The sequence below is a fragment of the Meleagris gallopavo genome, chromosome 10, assembly GCF_905368555.1.
Source record: "Meleagris gallopavo chromosome 10, MGAL_WU_HG_1.1, whole genome shotgun sequence".
Lineage (NCBI taxonomy): Eukaryota > Metazoa > Chordata > Aves > Galliformes > Phasianidae > Meleagris > Meleagris gallopavo.
In genome coordinates, this window is record NC_139413.1 from 15451250 (window position 1) to 15472482 (window position 21233).

General features: G+C 37.0%; 2 protein-coding genes across 7 annotated transcripts in view; one reads left to right on the forward strand and one right to left on the reverse strand.

Annotated features, from left to right (window-relative positions):
- Positions 1-17: 17 nt before the first annotated feature.
- The window catches only part of ODF2L (outer dense fiber of sperm tails 2 like), a 63731-nt gene continuing 42515 nt past the window's right edge, over positions 18-21233 (forward strand). For all 6 annotated transcript variants that reach the window (XM_085232399.1, XM_085232401.1, XM_085232402.1 and 3 more), the window contains exons 1-2: positions 18-344; positions 2056-2197. The gene's annotated coding sequence lies outside the window, so the exon portion shown is untranslated. The remainder of the gene's footprint in view (positions 345-2055; positions 2198-21233) is intronic.
- Positions 5164-20750, reverse strand: LOC100548708 (calcium-activated chloride channel regulator 1-like). The gene is made up of 14 exons (XM_010715960.4): positions 20556-20750; positions 18940-19080; positions 18559-18709; positions 16671-16779; positions 15794-15965; positions 15038-15265; positions 12514-12738; positions 11668-11845; positions 10688-10794; positions 10168-10392; positions 9792-10059; positions 8460-8624; positions 7132-7359; positions 5164-5882 (listed from the first exon to the last, which is right to left on the reverse strand). Exons 1-14 carry the CDS (start codon positions 20733-20735, stop codon positions 5461-5463), a joined length of 2799 nt encoding a protein of 932 aa, XP_010714262.1. The 5' UTR covers positions 20736-20750; the 3' UTR covers positions 5164-5460.

Below are 21233 nucleotides of genomic sequence, written 5' to 3' on the forward strand. Positions count from 1 at the left end.
GGTGACGGCAGCGATCGTCTCGCGCCGCCGAGGGAGGGGCCGGGCCGCTGCGCGCGGCGCTTCCCGCCGTGGAGGCGCGCCGTGAGGGCAGTGGTGCGCGCCTGGGGGAGAGCTGCGGGCCGGTACTGTGCTGCGTGCGCCTGAGGGGAGTCGCTGCCGCCCGCTCGTTCCGTTTCTTGAGCCCAAGGCTTTGTAAATCAAATCGTGCTCGCCTTCATGAAAAAAGTGAGGCGCGTGGAGCGTGACGATGGGAAGTGGTCAAGAACTTGTGAGCAGCCGATCAGAATGCGCTGCTAGTTAAACAGTCTTGTTTGGATAACCACGTACAGACAGCTCAAGTACCAGTAAGTGCCACTGGACTATTTGAAGTACCTTCGGTTCCATAGCATAGTGTCGGTGAGCAAGCAACTAGTCTCTAGTTCTAATAATTTTTCACTATTTATTTCAACGTCCCTCATCATGGTTTTTGAATGCCCGATAAGGGAGAGCTTTGATGTGGGCTGTTAGGAAGCAGATTTACAATGCGTTGTCTTGTAGCAGTGAGTTAATATTGCCAACTTGAAAGCAGTCCTGGTCACTCAGCCAGGTAACTGTCCACATAACGTACACAGCAAGTGACCCTCGGCTGCATTTGATAAGGCTGGAGGAAATTCCAAGGCATGACGGCAGGAAGTGAGCTCCAGAATAAGGAAATAACTGGAAGGATCAACACAATCTTTCTTACATGCTGGTCAGATTCCAGGAACTAAAACCAAAACACAGCCCAAGCTGTGTGAAGCTCGCGTTGTGCCACAGTATTGTTAAGGAGAGAGAGCCTGAAAGCTGCTGTGCGTGTGTTAGTTCTTCTTGTGTCTGTTACATAACAGACACGTTCATGTGTAACTGTTTATATATAAAAACTTGGTGGCAAGTATGTTTCCAAGTTTTAGTAGCACAATAAGCTCTAGTGAGTCTCTGTTCTTCAAGGAGAGAATGCAGCATTACAGATTTTAAATCTGGAGGCACAAAGGCAGTTATTGAATTCCAGATCTTCAGAAAATGATTTATTAAAACAGTACTTCCACTCCTATCACATGGGCTGTTTGGCATATGTGGGGATGTTACTTTCAGTTCTTACTATTAACATCTTTCCTCTTTTATCAAACATACAAGCAGTCAATGTGAGCAAGAGAGAGAAAATAACTCTTCAGACTAAGGGTTGCCACACTTATCAAAGAGTAAGATCTGTTCTATTGCATGTTTATATATTTCATATAAAGCAACCCTGGCATGGATATGTTTTTCCCCATTTTAACTCACAATATTCTAATGTAAGACTAAAATTGGTAATTAGATTATCTGGAATTCCATCTTGGCTGAGTTCCACATATTTTTCACACTTCCAAAACACTACAGAGTTACTTCCTTTCTTGGAATTCTCTTTCTCTACACTCTGAAGGCCTATAATCTAGTGTTCAGGACAAACTCTGTTTAAACCAACACACCTGGTTCAGACAAGGAGGGCCATACCTTGTGGGCAGACATCCTAAGAACTAGATAATGACCTAGAGAGTTTTAAAGGTATATCCAAAGAATGTGAGGCATGTAGAGATACCCTCTCTAGATTCACTAAAACAACTGAGGACTTAGCATGTTTTCTTCTTCACCATTGCTGGAGGAAAAGTATCCTCCTTCAGAAGTGTAGGATAGACAGCAGGGATGGTTACTTTTGAAAACAGTGTTCTGACTGCATGGGAAGCTAATGTTCAAATTCAAGGCTTTAGAGGCAAAGATTTAAACTAAAAGACAACCCAAGAATGCCTCCATATTCAGTTTATATCACAGCGAAAATGTGTTAAAATAAATAGATATATTTTGGTAGAACATATAGTCCCAATAACAGAACTCATGCTGAAATTCGTGCACACTCAGTTCTATAGTACACTGAGTTACATGGGCCACCTCTTTTGCCAGTGTATGTGCTATTTCCCTTTCTACTCATGACTATTCAACTGTGGTATATATTTTCATGAAATAGTTATTTTATTTATATTTATATATCTTCTTTTAATGCAGTTTAACAGCTGGAAATTCAGAGTTGTGGCAGCGCAATTACCAGTCACATCCTTCAGAACACCAACAAATATTCTGAAGAATAGCTGCAGTCCTTGAACCAGATTTTCAAAGTGCGCAAATACACCTGCATGGAAATCCGAAGGTAAATTTGATTTAACATTCATTAATGTAGTTAAAAGATAAAATAAAATAATAATAATTAAAAAGAAGAGTTAATTTTATGTCATTGTAAAGAAACATTTTGAAAGCTTCTCTCAGTTTAATGGTCAAAAAGTATTTTACTGAAATGGGAAAGAGCACTTGTACATCTGTGCCAATATTAACAACTGTGAGTTTAGTTTGATAATAACTGAGTAAAGATAATGAAATCAGTAGAGCCAGCTGTCTGGCCTATGTACAATCAGGCTCTCGTGTAAAATCTGGGTACTGAATTTGTCAGAACAAGAAAGCAGCTGTTCTCAACAGTATGCTTACATCCAGAAAATACAGCTCTCTGAGTAAGAATTAATGATCCTTTCTGCATTAGTGCACACTTCCACTGATCCTCGTAGCAGCTGTTGCTTTTCCCACTCCTGATAGTGTTGACTGGAGTTGTATTATACTGCATACAGCAACTGGCAAAACAGTCAGTAGCCCAAGGCCTTGAAGTTTCAGAGAATTGGACTGCATTAGTCTTTCTTGAAATATCTGTTTATGTGATTTTTGTCCTCACAGTTTCATAATTCCTGGGGCCATAGTTGGTTATTTTGTTACCCAGACAAGATAATAATTTGGTCCCACACTCCAACTGTCTACCTTAGAAAAGACTATACTCAGAGGAAGATTGTATAGAGAATTCTATAGGCCAGAACTGGCCCCAACAGAAATAAAAATTAAAGGAAAATTCTGGGGGTTCTCCTTTTTAGTGTGCAATAACAGACTGGAGATATAATTGCATCTCTAATATTTTCCTGCTGATGACTATGGGAAAAGTCATTTTATCACTTGGTAGTGCAGTTTTGCCACACATGTAATATAGGAATAATTAGACTAAACTTCTCTGTGATGTGAAGTCTACTTCCTATCGTGCAGGATGATGAAATTATTTTAAGAGCATTGGAAGATCATACTTGGGAACAAAGCTTATAGGTTTTTTACTTCAAGAAGTATTCTAGCTAGTCTGAACTGGAGTGTGGCTGTTGCGTCAGTGACTGGTGTCCCAACCCATGCAGCTTTAGAGTATATATACTGTTGGTGTAAAGGTAATAATCGAAATAAGTAAAAAGTCTTACCTTTTCATTGGAAAGATGAAAAAGCAAACTGTGTCTGGCTTGTAGAGATATTCAGGAGGTGGGTGCTGAGTGCTGTGGTGTTTGAACTGAATGCGTTAGACACTTCCCCATAAAATTCAAATGAATCTTCTCCATTCTCTTAGACTAAGAGCCATGTTCAAGTAAGAAATTCAACCATGGATTAATCATATTTTATTTTACTCTCAAACATGCATTTATGTTATGGTCAGAGCATCCCGGAGGGAGATGCTTTGTCCAGAAGTTTTTAGGAACATTTGGAAAAACTGGAAGTGTTGTTAGAGCCCACAAGATGTCAGTGTCACCACACGGTAGTCTACTGTAGCTCTTGCTCACTGGGCTAGTAGGCTTGGGTGCTGGAGGTGGATTGCCTTGGATTACGAAGATTGTATGTGTAAATTCTGTAATATTTTTACATAATGCCAGGAAACAGTTCCATAAACAGTACTGCAACCTGCTTATTCTATTGTGTGATGTAGTTCCTACGAAAGAACTTGTATGCAGTGTCCGTACAAATACTTCAGGGAATGAGAAGACACTTGAGAAGCAACCAAAAGGGAAAACATCTGGAAAATAGATATTCAGTAACCTAAAAGCTATTTAAGAGAACTAATATCATTAAATAGACCTTTTATTTCTGACTCTTTTCTCCAAAGAGATCTGTTCTCTAAAATGTCACTGCTATTCCTGCCTTCGTATTACCTGAAATTTAAACATTTGTTAATGCCTAAGGAAATTGAATTTTAGATCTGAAAATACATCCAATAATAAGGCTCATTAAAAACCAGCACTGCATAGAAATACAGAAACTCACAAGAAAAAATTGGACACTAGATAAAGAAAAAGCAGAACTCGTGTATTAAGCTTTTAAGTTATCTCTTGTTACATAAAAGCTTTTCCTAGCTCCTATTTTATAGCTTTCATGAGCCTCCACTTAAGAACATTTTCTGTGTTCTTATTTGCATACACTCTGTAACTCTTATTCTGAAAGTACTTATACTCTCATTTTGGAAATACTGAGAGCATGAAAAAGAGTGTTGGTTTAAAAAGAGTATGGCCAACAAGCCCAGGGAAGTGATCCGCCCCCTCTAGTCTGCCCCAGTGGGGCTACATCTGGAGTACTGTGTTCACTTCTGGGCTCCCCAGTTCAAAAAAAAGACAGGGATCTCTTAGAAGGAGTCCAGCAGAGGGCAACAAAGATGATAAAGATCCTGGAGCATCTCCTGTATGAGCAAAGGCTGAGAGAGCTGGGGGTGTTCAGCGTGAAGAGAAGACTGAGAGGAGATCTGATCAATGTTTATAAATATCTAAAGTATGGGAGGCAACTGGATGAGATCAGACAGTTTTCAGTGGTGTGTAGTGACAGGACAAGGAGCAATGGCCAAAAACTGGAACACAAGAAGTTCCACATAAGTATGCAAAAGAACTTCTTTACAGTGGAGCTGACACAGCACTGGAACAGAGTACTCAGAGAGGTGGTGGAGCCTCCTTCTTTGGAGGTATTCATTACCCATCCAGACACCTACCATTGCAACCTGCTGTAGGGAACCTGCAAGGGGTTAGACTCTATGATCCCTTCCAACTCCTGCAATACTGTGATTCTGTAATATATTTACCTCTCCAACACACCTGGAAATATATGTTTAAATGTATGTATATTTAAAATAAATAGCCTTTAGGTAAATATTTTTGTGCTTGGCTCATTAAGCCTATCTTGCATAGATATGTACAAAGCCATGTAAGACTATCTGAAACACTTTGACTTCTTTTTGCAATTTGCCTTACTTGACTGTTGTGTGCAAAACAAAAACAGAAAATATCATTTTCCTTTCTCTTCTTTATTTAACACAAAAATAAAGTACACTATATTGGAAAGATCTCACAAGAGAAGAGTGAAGTACTTATATTGCTTAGAAAGAAATGAAAGTACACATGCTTAAAGCATACTTTTGAAAAAAATCTAAGACAATCAAAAAGTCAAATACATATCTGCTTAAAACAAGCGCACTTACATTAAATTACTTTCCTCTGCTTTGAAACTTACACATGGCAAAAACTACTCTATATTCCTCTCTTCTCTTTTTTTTTTTTTTTTTTAAGCATTTTACCAATACTGTTACATTCTGATTGCAGGATCCCTTCTTTTCTTCTGGTTTTGTAAGATACACACAGTTGAACTTACAATAATACAGACAAGTACTACACACCCAGCTACAACTGCCACTATTAGTGTAATGTTAACACCATCACTGGTGTTATCTTCATCATCTGAAGGCACAGATGCTTTTGGAGGAATAAACCATGTGGCCTTTGCTATATTAGAAGTATCTGAAATCAGGTTTGTATCATCAACAGCACGCATGGCGATGTAGATTACGGTACCATTTTCTATTGTCAGATTTTCTGGTTTAAATTTCAATGTTTCTGTGCTACCAGCCTCCTGAGGTATGAGATGGGAGAAATCCACAGAAGTAGCACTATCAAATTCATCTCTTAGGCTCAGAAGATCTGTACCACTTTTTATTATGTAGTGATCAGCTAGGGAAAAAAGAGTACATGTAAAAACAAATTAATACAAATGTTTTAATATCCCTGCTTGAGGTGACAGTATCAGACTTCTAGAACTGTACTGGAAAAATTCCTGGTTTATTATGAACTGCATTGCTTAGCATGGGTATTGACAGGATTACTGTTAACCCTTACTTTGAATCATCTGGAGTCTGTTTTTCCCAAGTCTAGAAACTCCTTTTAACTGGCCTAAAGGACATTATTTCCATCAATATACTTAGCTTTGCAAGGGCTATATTCTGTTATTCAAAGAAAAATAGCAGTTAAAGATATACATAGCAGAAGTCTGTCCTGCAATTGGCCAGTATTCTCTCAGCATGAGGTTTTGATGTCAAACACTGTGACAGACACAGAATGGTTCTCCTGTTTGTCTGCAATCAGAGAACCCATAGTTATGTTGCTATACATGTGCTGAACTAGGTTTGGGGAATTCTACTGTTTCTGTGTCAAGGTTGTATCTTTTCAAGACTTTCCCCTTTTCTTCTCTCTTCCTCTTACAAACATCTCTTTCACTGTTTAGGTAATACAGATGTATATGATAGGCCCAGCTCCAAACCAATTCTGATTTGCCTTAGCTAATACAGTGCTGCCTTAAACTACAAGGCAATGACTGATCACTTTTGCTATAAAATAGCTGCATAAAAGAAGTTAGGATTTAAAAAAAAAAGTGAAATTTTTTTCTTGTGGGGTTTCTTACATGACAGTTTCAGGTAAGATGTAAACCTGAAATAATGTACATAACCATATGTTTGAAGACGTAGTCTCTAGTCTACACAAAGAAATGTTTGTGCATTAGTTTTTCTTTTCCCCATGTAGCATACTTAGGATGAAAGATTTTGGTAAGAATATTGCTGTATTTCTGCACATATAGTAAAGCTTCAGATTGTGCATGTTGCACCCCTCATTGATTTTATCTTTTTTTCCTTTCTTAAATTTTGCACAAACATGGATTGAGACCTTTTACTAAAGTGTCTTGTGCTTTTAATTTATTTATTTGCCTTTTTAATAATAATACTCCTTGCTTTACTTTTTTCATTTGTTTGCATGTTTTTTTTAATGTGAAAAAAATAAGAAAACATGTAACATGTGACAAGATAACATTCTATATAGTTCCATTTTCTGGTGGGAAAGATGTAGCCCTCATATCTGACTGCTTGTCCTTAGAGCATATCCATTAAGACAGGAGGATCAATCTGATCCCATAAAGTATTCTACTCACCTTGTCCACTGTCAAAGTCACCTCCTGGAGCTGTCCAAGTCAACACTATTGATCCATTTTCTATGTAAGCATCGAGGTCTGTAATTTTACAGGGTGGAAAACCTGGTGATGAACTTCCAGTATTGTCCAGTTTAATAGAACTTGTTGAAGTTCTGCTGAAACTTTCCAGATTGGCTTGGATTTCTTCATCAGCCAATTCAGGTCTTGGTGCATTCATCTGAATTTTACCTGTTTGAAAAAAAATTTTCAACTTTCACCACGACAAAATTCTGAACTACATTTCTTTTTATTTTCACTGTATCTTTTTACCTCATCTCATTATCTTCTTTATTCAAATTTAATAGAAAGTTGGTGATTTAAAGACAGCAAATAAGGTGATCTCAAAATGCTTGAACGTACTATTTAGGAGATTCAAACAGTGGAAAATTCTGAAACGTGTGGAAACTGAAAATGCTATGATTTTAAACTGAGATGGGAGATTTAGGTTAGATATTAGGAGGAAGTTTTTCCACTCAGAAGGTGGTGATGCACTGGAACAGGTTGCCCAAAGAGGCTGTGGATGCCCCATCCCTGGATGTGGCTCCGGGCAGCCTGGTCTGGTGGTTGGCGACCCTGTCTGTGGCAGGGGGGTCGAAACTAGATGATCATGATCACTATGGTCCTTTTTAACCCAGGCCATTCTATGATTGTCTGATTAGTAAAGCAGGTTGCATATAAAGCAGGCTGTAATAAATTGGTTCTTTGCATCTCTTCCTACCCATCACAGACTTTAGAAGAACTTGTGTTTTATAGGCCATACTTGGTGAGATTTTAGACAATCTTTTATGTTGATTCTTCTAAAATTGTACTGTGTACCTGTGTGGGAATATTAATTTTCAACTAAAGTATCTTCTTTCCATTAAAATGGAAAATTACTAAAAAAACAGAATACGTAAGTGACATTTTCTACTAGCATTGATTTGTGTACTAACATCACATGTTGAATGCATTTACGCCAAAGACCCATTTTAAAAATCTCAGAAGAACCGTGGAAATTTCTCTTCCGAGCTGCTGACATACAGAATATGAGCAATGTTTATCCTTTCATGGAAGCAAGAAAAAAAAAATGTTATTTTAGATTAATGATACTTTACATTATTCCTGCACATCAGAAAAAATAGTTGAAGGGGATTTGTTTTGTATTAAAAATTATAAAGATGTTTTTATTATTTTAAAATTAAGTATTATTAAATACTATTGTTGTGAATCTAAATGGTCCCACTTGCTGTATTTTTTGCTCCCCACACACATGGAAATCACATAAGTGTCTATTAAACGAATATCCTTACCATTTTCTATGTAGCCTGGTACATACAAGGCTCTATTTTGCCTACGGCCAAGTCTGATGGTTTGATTTCTTCCTTGGGCACTCACTTTTAGACTGTATCTTCCATCACCACTTAAAGCAGTAAAGTACCTTGAGTAGATTCCATCATTCTTGGTCATATCAGCACCTTCATATTAAATGATGGAGAATTAATGTCTAGAAGAAGATACCTGCTGGTAAACGAGGTTAGTTCTTACACAAATATAAAACCTGAATATTACAATGCAGAAAACCTGACAGTGTTTTTTTAATGCAGACATCTTTAAAAGCAGGTATTGTCCCACAGTAATAACCTGTATTTTAAGTGTGTGTATTTTGCTTAAAAGAACTACTTTGCATTGACACTTTTAACTAGTTAAACCTCTTGTTACTATCTGTAACCACTAACTTAATACTCAGTGATCATCTACTAGGTATAACATCTTTAAATTGAAAAAGAAAAACACCACCAAACAACAGCATAATAACCTCTGGCCAGGATTTCATCAAGAAGAGTTTCTTTATGTGAACTTGCACAGTTGCTGCAGCAAATGGTCTGCTGGTGGCATCCAAGCTAACTATTGTAAATCTTAGCAGCAATTCAAATTGAATCTCAGTAGTTCAGAATAGAGATGGTGTTTAAGAAACACAAGATAGAAATATAATATTTCAATGGGCTAAGTATGGCAGCATAAAAACCAGGTCAGAAAGAGATGATACTACTGACTACTGTTGAATTCATAAAGCTACATGTCTGCGCCACTGGTGATAATACTAATGGAGAAGAGGAAAGATGAAAAGAGACTAAGGGATGCTGAATTCCAGAATATCTAGCTATTGCTCTAAGAAAAAGTATTTAAAAAATAATAATGGATTTATTTAAACATGCAAAAGAGATATTATCTTTTGGTGATCTAATGTTAAGGCTGTAGCCATCTTCATAGATGAAGAGATGAACAAAACAGCTGGTTTTTTTTTTTTCTTTTACCTTCCCACTTGAGGTCAGGTAGTTGCATGAAACAAGTGGATATGAGCAGCTTACCTTCTACCATCCCTAGTACTCCTGCTTTCACAACAGGAACACAGTAAAGATGTAACAATTTTTCAGTATAAGAACCATTTCTTTGTTCGGCTCACCAACGTAGCTTACTTCTGTCTTAAAACAGTAGGTTTCTCTCTTTTACTTTTTTATTTTTGCACTGATTTAAGATGTTACCATAGTACGATACAATTTGATAAGTCTGACGGTAACACACAGATTTGGATTCCAAGATGCATAAATGCAAAGATTTTTGCTACGTATGTGGATCCTTACCTGTGCCACTATCAAAAAGAGGAAGGCTTACTGCATCAGCACCATCCTTCTCTATGGTGGCTATCACTGTTGCACCAAGAACAGGCAAGAAGTTTTGGCTAACCTCTGCATACACAACAACTGGATAAGGTGCTGTATTTGTCCTCTCCATGTAGGCTTGCAAGATCACAGGAGAAACATCAGAAGAGGCTGCTCGAGAGGTAACTGTTACTGATAGAGTTTGAAGAGTTGTATCAACATTTTGAATGTAATAATGCCAATCTCCCACCTGAAAATAAAATACAAAAATATTTAGAACATTATGAAGGAAAAAAAAGAAAAGCAGTATGCTTCTTTACAGGAAATATTAATTCAGAAACAAATTCAATGTCTTTACCTCTGCAGTGCCATTTATACCAAGTCTGGCTGTTTTTAAATTTGAACTGTCAACTGTAAAGTCTGAGCTTCCATATTCTTTTCCTTTGGGGTCCCTCACCAAGAAAAATGGCTGGGTTTTGCTCCATGAAAAGACGAAGAAAGTGTCATTTCCTACTGTTTTGTCAATGGTTACAGTATTATTTATCCATCCTAAAGAATTAACTTCTTGGTCTTTGCTTTCAAGCTGTGAGAGAGAAAAAAATTTGTCTTATTGCTATTTAGTAAGTATGAACGATTAAATTTGCAATTAGAAAATAGCCTGTCATGAAGTTAATTTTGTTTTCTTCTACATGAGTGGGGCAGAAGTGTCAATTCAAGGCAATAATTTATTTCATTATAACTGCGGCTGATGAATAAAAATTGTGTTTGACGCTATTTTTAATTTGAACCACTATTAGTTTAGGATCATTAGTACCCAACTTCATTCAATTACTGATCAACTAAATGCACAGGAGATAAAAAAGTGTTGAAATCCAAACCTGAATAGATTGTTCAGAAATATCACCACTTCCTGTTGTAATTTCACTGAATGCTTCCACTAGTTTACTGGGGACATCTACGTCTACAGCATAAAGTTGTAGACCCCCTGCAAGACAAGAGTAAAAGATTCGGCAATACTGATTTATACTCTAAAAATGCCAGTTTTTATGTGACTTCTGGTACCAAATGTTATAATGAGATAGACAATTTGGTAACAAGCCAGAAAATGAAATGCTTTTTTTTTTTAATGCGTTAATACTTGTATCACAATAAATTCAGGAAAATAGCTGTTCTGGCTTGTGTGATCAGCTCATTTTATTTCTCAGCTTAAAAATCACTTCTTGCAGCATAAAATCAAGTCAATTTGTAGTCGAATTGCTTTCTAGGGCTATGCAAGGAGTCTTCTGTCCTCCATGGCATGTTGCACATACTGTAGCATGAAGCATCACCCCTATGAATAGTTTTAAACGCTTGTTTTAAAACTGAACGAATCTCCAGCTCAACTAGCTCATGGCAAGCACAGTCATGGCATCTACAGTTTCCTAGCCAGTGCATTCAGTTACAAAAGCTGGAGAAAGGGTTTGTTATGTATATAGTTAAAAAAAAATTCTTGTAAGCTCAAGAATATAGAGCATTCCAGTCATTGCATGCTATGCCAGAAATAAAATTTGAGTAATTGCAGAACACTACATTTTGTATGCTACGTAAGAATATCATAATTACATCTCCTCGTTAACAGGACACTTGTGTTATTCTATTTTTTCAAATAAAGACAGCCCTTAAAGCAGAACTGTGTATCTAAAGAGTTTACTTGTTTGCATTAAAAAAGCCTGTCATGAAAACCAGGTTTCTTTAAAATTGAATGTTTTAGGTTTATTATGAAGTAAATTTATTTATTTTTTTCCAGACCAGTGAATTGCTGTGCTTTGATATTTTCATACTTGACTCTGAATGCCAGCAAAAGAGTTCACTTATTTACCTGTGATATTTGAAAATTCTTCTAGTTCTTTTGCTGCTGCTGGACCCAGTGCAATGGTATGAATTATTGCCCCACTTTCCCTCACTCTTTCACGGCAAACTGACATAGATGAATCCTCTCCATCTGTCAGTAACACAATTTCTGAGCCATATGTTGTACCGATTGCAGTGGTAATTATCTGCATTAAAGAAAAAGAATGAGATACAAACAGATTAACTTTTAAATACTGGCTTATTCCAGAGAGCAGTTTAATGTATACATTTAAAACTCTTATCTTCAAATGTAAGACTAATTTCTTCTTTAAGCAGTGTTTGAATTTTTGTTTAATGGTAAAGCTGTTTCAATATCCTTGCAATTGATTTGCAATATATAATCACTTAGATGTAGTAAGTGTTAAATTATAGAGTCATAGACTGGTTTGGGTTGGAAGGGACTTTTAAAATCATCTAGTCCCAACCCTCCTGCTATAGACAGGAACTAGACCAGATTGCTTAAGGCCACATCCTGCCTGGCCTTGGATCTACAACCTCACTGGGCAACCTGTTCCAGTGTCTCACCACCCTCACAGAAAAGGATTTCTTCCTAATATCTAGTCTAAATCTACTCTCTCCCAGTTTAAAGCCATTTCCCCCTGTTCTGTTACTACAAACAGTTACAAAAAGTCCTTCCTCAGCTTTCCAGTAGGCCCCTCCCCACGTACTGGCAGGCCACTGTAAGGTGCTCCAGGAGCCTTCTCTTCTCTAGGCTGAAGAACCCCAGCTCTCTCAGCCCTTTCCTGTAGGAGAGGTGCTCAAACCCTCTGATCATCTTCGTGGCTCTCCTGTGGAGGAGAACATTGTACTTTACCTGTAGACCTTTCTCAATGCCTGAGCAGATATTGGTTCCTCCACCAGCAGTTGTAGGCAAATTCTGAACAAGTCTTTGGCGTGTTGCAACACTGGTTATTTGTACCAAAGGACTTCTTTCATATGCAGAAGATTCAAATGTGACAATTCCAACCCTGGAGCCGACTTCAATAATTTGGATTAGAAACACCTCTGCAGCAGTACGGAGATTTGTGATGCGGTTATACTGTTTGTGAATAAAAAACATCTTTAGAATGCAGTCTCTTCTGAAAAGCTTTTGACTATGGACAAAATACAGGAAAATCTTAATGTTGACTGTAATTAGAAATTAAAAATGGTCTGCATAGGGTAAGATACGTATGCTCATGTTCTGGTCATGTCATGTTCTGGTACCATGAAAACACAGCATAGTGCAGCATTCAAGAGAGATGTGATTAGGAAAGATCCATCTTCTGATATTACACTTTATTCCTAATCGAGATTTGTCATTTTCATGACATGGTGGCAATGCAGAAGGGCAACATTTATAATTCCTGAGGAGTAGCTTAACCCAGAATCTAAGTAGTTCAGAAATATAAATGACATTATTTAAGGTAACAGAATGAATATGTTAAATGCAAATACTTGAAGAGATTACTTAAAAACAAAAACAACAATCCAACTATATTTGGAAACATCTCTCTCTGCAGCTATAGCTATTCTTACAGCATATTTTTTGTAATGTTTCAGCATTACATTAGTTATCAACTGCTGTAGTAAAACATTATGATAAACATCCATATTATAAAATTCATATGATGTATTATGATTGCAAATCTTTTTTGAAGGTCAGTCTCAAGCTCTGGGCTAGAATGGCATGTCTCAAAATAGATCTGTTGGTGGAGCACTTTAGGAGAATTCTAGTATTATTGTGACATTTTTGCCATATCTATAGAATTGGAGCACATACTGCTTTATGCTTCTTCATCCATGTTTTTATTTAAAACACAACTGACAAATATTTAATAATATCTCTCAATGTGATAGAGCCTTTTGAGTTATTTTCTTCTGATGAGCAATCTTATTTTTAGGCTTGAATTTCTATGACAAATTAAACTCTGAAACTGTAATATTTTCAGAGAAAGAGTAATAGTCACTGGCTCAGTACTATGGAAGAGAAAGTTATGGATAAGGAAATGCAGTATGCCATCAGTTATGGATAAGGAAATGCAGTATGCCATCAGTTATGGATAAGGAAATGCAGTATGCCATCAGTTATGGATAAGGAAATGCAGTATGCCATCAGTTATGGATAAGGAAATGCAGTATGCCATCAGTTATGGATAAGGAAATGCAGTATGCCATCAGTTATGGATAAGGAAATGCAGTATGCCATCAGTTATGGATAAGGAAATGCAGTATGCCATCAGTTATGGATAAGGAAATGCAGTATGCCATCAGTTATGGATTAGAATGTAGCCATCAAGTTTAGAATATCTTTTGAATGTGGCTTACCAAGTTTGAATGAATTCTACCTGAGCTTATAATGATTCTATTTAACAGATGATCACATTGCTTATGTTTTTAAAAGTACATTAGGATTTGCACACAAATAAGCACATATACAGGGGTCTTCGCTAAACTTTGCAGCCATAAATAAACTCATAATTTTCTGCCACAGGAAACTACAAAAGAATAGATCTATGCAGAATTTTGTCTAGGGGAGGGAGAGGAAAGTAAATATAGCCTCAGCCTTGTTAAAATGATATAGCATTACAGCAGCTCACACTCTTGATTCCAAAAAGCAAATTGTAATGAGAAAAGAAAATCTAATTTGATATACTGGAACCTAAGTATTTTATTTAAAATTTTAAAGTGACTCATAATGCAAACACAGTATAAAGTGCTACCTATTTGCATAATCAATGAATATTAAGACATAATAATTACAAAACAAACAACAGAGTTAGGCAAAGCAAATTATAATAATAAAAAAAAGAATAAATAGAACGCTTACCCATATCCTGGGCTCACTTACCAAACTCCAGGAGAGCGGATCTCCAGAAGAGATCCTTCCCCCCTGGCAGTCAGCTCTTAAGTGAGTCTAGGAGAGGTGGAGCTGGGCTCCACCCCTTCCGGCAGCACAGGTGAATTGCCTTCACCTGTGCTCTCATGGCTGACTCATTGCTCGCCTCAGGTGATCAATCAGAAGTTCAGGCCATGACTCAGCTGTTCCCATACACTACTAGACATTTTCTTCTTGTAAGAAATATAAAGGCACTGTCATTCTATGTATGGAATAGAGGTGGGAAGCTTATTAAATGGAGATTTTGCAAGAAAAATTGACCTAGTCTGGTCTACAACTCTTAGTATTTTGAAATGATTTCTTACAGGCATTCTTTAAAAAAAAAAAATAATAATTGATGAGAATGACAGTAATCTTTTTTTTTTTTCTAAAATAAAATAGTTAATGACTGAATTGACTAACTTTTTTTTGCTTCTTACAATTTTTGCACAAACTTGCTTGTAAAATATTTTTTTCTTACCGATAACATGCTCCCAGAAACATCCAGTACTAATGAGACTGCTCTGTCTTGAGTCTGCATTAGCTGGAAGGTGGTCTCAAAGGGGGGTGCAAGGCCATTAACAACAGATGAGTTGCGAAAGTCATCAGATTCCATGATTATTTCCCATGTGCTTCTGTAGTTGCACATCTTATTCTGCATATTTGGAGCCTCATGATTGTGAGTATTTTTATCACAGAATTCAACAACCTAAAAAGTCAGATTGAAATTTGTAAGAGTTATTAACCCAAAAGTCTGAGTATAAGAAAGCTTTTCAGAAAATATGAAGTTGGTGGTGGGAGACAGGACGCAAAGACTTCTCCAGTGACCTTCCTGTGTGCCATGGTGCCTGGCCAAACAGGATCTTGATAGACAAGAAGAAAGATAAGATAAGCTCTGCAATTAAGTGTAAAAAATAATTCTTTAATAGTTATCTTATGGCCAAGGCATTTGGCAAGAATGTTTCACTCATATGCCCACTGATCCAATTTTCCAAAAGTGAAGTAAGAAGGGTGCTGAGATTTCAGTGGACCTCACCCCTATTGATATGAAACATCCATCAGATCAGTTCCAATAGCTGCTTTGTAGAGCAGCTGTCCTTTGGAACTGAGCCTATTAGGAATGACAGAATCATCCATATTCATTGAAATAGACAGAAATTCATCAAAGACGCATAACTGATCATTTATTGACTACTGTTTCTAAATTCTTACTCCAGAAAGATTTAATAATACTTACAGAAGGTAAGTATTGCATATACATAATAGAATTTTTGCTATTTTGATTTAGGTCCGGTAGAAATACACATCCAGCTTCATATAGCTGACCATCATATTGGCATTCTCTTGTCGCACACTGGTTTCCAATGCAGTTTCGGAATATTGGTTTACCAGTGACACCAGCTGAACACCTAGGGGAAGAGAAAGTGGGCAGGGCTGGTAATCTACACATAATCCATAAATGGTTATTTTTCAAAATTTTGCCTGCCTGAAGACAAATTGCCATTGGCACAGCATGGTCCTAGACACCACACAGGTAGATCATCTCTATTATTGGAAGAGTCCTCAAAGTAATCTAGAAGAGTTTATAACCATAAAATACTTGTGGGCTTCTGCTGATGAGTTGATAAATTTCTTGTGATATTTGTAGACTATGCACAAAAATTATTCTGCTAATAATTGCAGTGCAATAGACTGTGTTGATGTTGATAATGACTAATTCTTTATGTCCATGCAGTTAATGTCTTCCTTTGTAGAAGCTGTTTAAAATCACAGAGGTATCACTAGGGAATGTCTGTGTTGTCAGTAACTGCTATATTTAATAAAATTATCTTATGTATATAACCAGTGCTGACTAAAGTCTGCAGTTGCACATGGAGCAAAAGATTATCCAGCCTGAGCTATAGAACAGTGCTGTTACAAAACAGCACTGAAGGCAGCTATTGCTTTCTGGGTCACAGAGCAGGCAACAGACCATGCTGACTAAGCATCTTTAATGATACGAACAGATCACACTCTACAAAGTAATAACTTAGCACACATTACAAGAATATTGAAAACATTCTTTAAATCTTTGAAAGAGTGCAATGTAAAAGCAGAAAAATGAAATATGATACCTTGTTGCTTCAACACGTGCATTTTCAGAAACATAAAAAGGTGCGTTGTTATTATATTCATCGAACACACCCCACCGAAGGTGAGCCCACTCATGGACAAAAACTCTACCTGTTGAAAAGCAATAATATGCGCACATTCAAACTAAAACAGTTTAAAACATACCTGGCATTTTTTCTTTTAAATTTTAAGGAGATAAAATAATTCTTATCTCAGGTATTAGTAGAAAATTGTGAAATAGTTAAGCAAGAGGGTTAATTATTTTTCCTCGAGGCAAAAGTCATAGAATCATAGAATACAGATTAGAAGAAATTTAAAGACTATCTGGTTCCAACCCCTGCCAAATCAATGACACCACCCACTAGATCAGACTGCAGAGGGCTCCATCCAGCCTGGTTTTGAACACCCCCAAGAATGGAGCATCCACAGCTTCTCTGGGCAGCCTATGCCAGTGCCTCACCACCCTTTGAGTAAAGAATTTCTCACTCTATTGAATCTAAGCCTACCCTCTTTCTGTTTAAAGCCTTGTGCTATGACTACACTCCCTGATAAAGAGTCCCACCCCATCTTTCCTGTAGGCCCCTTTAGGTATTGGAAGGAAGTAATGCTTTCTTCCTGGCATCTTCTCAGGCTGAACAACCCCAGCTCGCTCAGCCATACTTCATTTGAGAGGTGCTCCAGCCCTCTGATCATCCCTGTGGCCTCTTCTGGACTCACTCCAGGAGCTCCGCATCTTTCTTGTCTTGGGGGTCTTAAGCCTGGACACAGTACTGCAAGTGGAGGCTCACAAGGGCAGAGTAGAAGGAGATAATCGCTTCCTCAGCTTGCTGGCTACACTTCCTTTGATGTAGCCCAGGATACAGTTGGCTTTCTGAACTGCAAGGGTACACCGCTGGCTCACATTCAGTTTTTTGTCCACCAATGGCCCCAGGTCCTTCTTCTCAAGACTGTTCTCAATCCATTATTGCCCAGCTTGTATGCTCAGATTGGAGGAGCAGAAATTTGCAATTGGTCTTGTTAAACTTCAAGAGGTTCAAAACTTCAAAAGGCCCACCTTTCAAGCCTGTCAAAGTCCTTCTGGATGGCATCCCTTGCCTCCAGTGTTGAGTCAACCACACCGCTCAGCTTGGTATCCTCTGCAAACTTGCTGAGGGTTCACTCAATCCTACTGATCATATCACTAAAGATGCTAAATGATACCAGACCCAATTAAAACTCTGAAGAACACCAGTCCTCACTGGTCTCCACCTAGAAAGGGAGCCAGTGACTACAACATTTGGAACATGACCAACAGATAAATCCATATTCATTCAGTGATCTGCCTGTCAATCCACATCTCTTCATTTTAAAAATAAAATGTCGTGTGGGACAATATCTAATGCTTTGTACAAGTCCAGGTAGATGATGTCAGTCATCTAATAGGAAGGCATCAATTTAGCAAGCAAGACTCAAACTGTTTTTCATATAAATCTTACAGAAATGCAGGCATTATTATAGAGACACTTTTTTCCAAACTGGCAAACATCAGATGAGGAAAATCATTTTTGGTGAAGTCTCTGTCCCACATGGCAGCAAACCTCTATATTTTTGATACAATAATACAACATCAGGTATAAAATTTTGCTCATTAAGTGCTCATAAAAGGATGGCTACTGCTAAAGACAGTAGTTAAATGCAGAAGATTAACCTTTTCTTAAGGTTTTTAAAGAATTTAACAACTTCTGGATCCACTGCTTGAATATTTAGCTTGAGATATCTTACAGGTATTTACTACTTCCAAAAAAGTGTCTCTCTTCCAAGTTTTTTCAGTTTGGCAAAACTGAATTTAAAAAATATTGGCCAATTCATATTAATAATAAAGCAGGTAATTAAATTAAATTGTAGCATTACCTCTTTCTCCATAAACTTTAACCAAGCTGCTATTTAACAGGAAGTTGGGTGTGAAATGGATGTATCGTCCTTTCATTGCACATCCTCCATACTGTAAGGTATAGGGATCATCTCCGTACTTCAAATAAGGGTCTGCTATGATGACATCTGCCTGAAACAGTAAGACCAAAGGCATATGTAATGTCGGTGTAGAGAAGGTTTAGGTGAGTCTTTTTCAATAAATGAAGTCCTGCAATTATTTTCTTCCTGTCAACATTCCCACTAACTCTTCTTCTGAGTAAGAACTTCCAGGATTTGTCATAACTTTCTCTGTGGTTCATAATGTAGCCTTATCAGTCTTTTTCTTGTGGTTCTAATCATAAACAGTTCTTTAAATCATACCTTGTTATATGATTCTGTTTTTAATCTTGAATAGGTGCTGTTTTTCTTCCATGTTTTAGGAAGTATAATTTTTACAGACTTGAAGAAAAATCGATGTTTTGTAGCTTCAAACAAATAATTAGAAGCATCTCTGATCATTGTCTGGAGAGTGAAAGAAAATACATTAATATCTACATTAATATTTAAAGTTTGACTGTTCATGCAATGAATACTTCAGCCTAATCAGAAAATAGCAGTAGTTAAAGCAGAACTGAGTGCACAAAGGAAAACTAAGAAAGGACTACAGTCTTTACTAAGAAAAAAAGGAATGAAGAAACCACAAAAACTAAGCTGTAGTTCTTGGATTCTCTCAGCAGTTCTCTAATCCTCCTCTTAATCAGAGAGGATAAGAGTGATAAAATTTACACTCTAGCCTTCACGTGAGATAAAAATTACTAAATTCGAGAATTTTACCTTTAAATTAATACTGGCTTGACAACATTTGCAAATATCCATGTTATACACACACAAAATTAAGACAAAGGAGGTTTCTTGTAGACATTCAGTTTGCCAGGACTGAGGGTAGTGGTCAGTGATAACCCCATGACAAGCTGAGCACTAATGAGATACTTCAGTTGTCCCCACACCAACCCTTGTCTGCTCTGTACTTAAATGGTTCAAAGGATCTGAAGGAAGAATATCAGAACAAGTTCTCATAATACTGTCAGTACTACTAGTTTATCAGATGATAGATATCTTACACCAACAGTACTTACTTGCATACTTCTAAACATAAACTAAAATTTGGTGGCCTGTCAGAGAAAATCGAATGATCCAAACTCCATTTGCTGCTAAATAAGGGGACAGTCAATGACTAGAGTAACAAGTGAGCTATCACATCTGCTTTTGCTTCATGTAAACCTGTACTCATTAGGTGAAAGAAGTCTGGAAATTTTATAAACTTTATGCCTAACCAAAGGATGGTATCCTTCATACTTGATTTTAGAACTGACATGGGATGGTGATAATCCTACTTCAGGGTAGAGAAGGCATTAGTCATATGCAAAATCTGAAGTGTTTGTCAGAATATATATCCTATTCAGCAGTTTTTTTCCAAAATAATTTGATATTGTTGAAACAATTTTTTTGCTTTGGAAGCTGGCCAGCATATGATTCCTGGGAAATTGATCCATTGAGGCATCTATGTGGATTGCAATGGAAGTTAAAGCCAGAAATACCACTAGATCTAACATTTTTTCTTCTTCTTCCTTTACAATTTTAAATGGAACATTAGGAAGACTGCTAGCTAATAACACATTACAATATAACCAATGATTATTAAAAAAATTCATAGGACATTCTTTCAGCTAATTTGGAAAGCTACTTTAATGAATTTCTGCCTGTTTTTAAACAGAAATATCTCTATATACAGCTCTGTCTTAAGAAATAAGTGCCCTTTGTAACAGCAAAATATGGCAAAGCAAATTAGAAATGACTAGTTTGGTAACTCTGGGCTTCATTCATTATTAATTCAAAACCTACTAACATGAATGGGACTCATGCTACTTTTGAAGTAGAAAAAGTCAAGGCATTCCTAACTACTGAGAATCAATTAATGGACATGTACATGTTCTTACCATTGTGTTCAGAATGATGTTGGCATCTTCTGGCACGCTGGGATTAACTGCAACAACCAAATCCTCATAGCCACTCTCATTTAGCCACACCATGGACCCTTTTGCCATATGCAGGAGCTGAAAAGACAGCAAAAATATCAAACTCCTAAGCACCCCCATTATTTGTCCCTGTCCCCACATTTGTGGTTAGAAAAGGAGTGGGTTTTCAGGCCTATTTATACAATTGTTTTTGGAGCCAAGAGAGGCGTAACAGTTTGTAAGAAGACTTTGATCTCCATAAGTACAGTGAAAAATGATTGGTTAAGTCGGTCGCATTCTTCAGGAAGAAATGCTTGTATCTCACTGTCTTCACAAAAATACAATTTACTTCCTTATGCCTTTGCATGTAATCTATGATCTTTTATTTATTTTATGTCAGATTCGGTCAGGATAATTTTCTGAGTCAGCAGAAATAAACAAACAAACAGCTCTTTGGGATTTCCTGACATAATTCTAGTAGTGTAATAATAATATAACATGGAATTGAAACAATAGGAAAAGCAAGATTAGATCATCACAAAAGTAAAAGTGATGATAAACTGTAGTGAACGGTTGGTATGTAATATCCCACCTTTTAAATATCTTGCATTCTTTGTCTTTAGATGAATAATACAGTGGGAACAAAATGTGTTCTTTTCT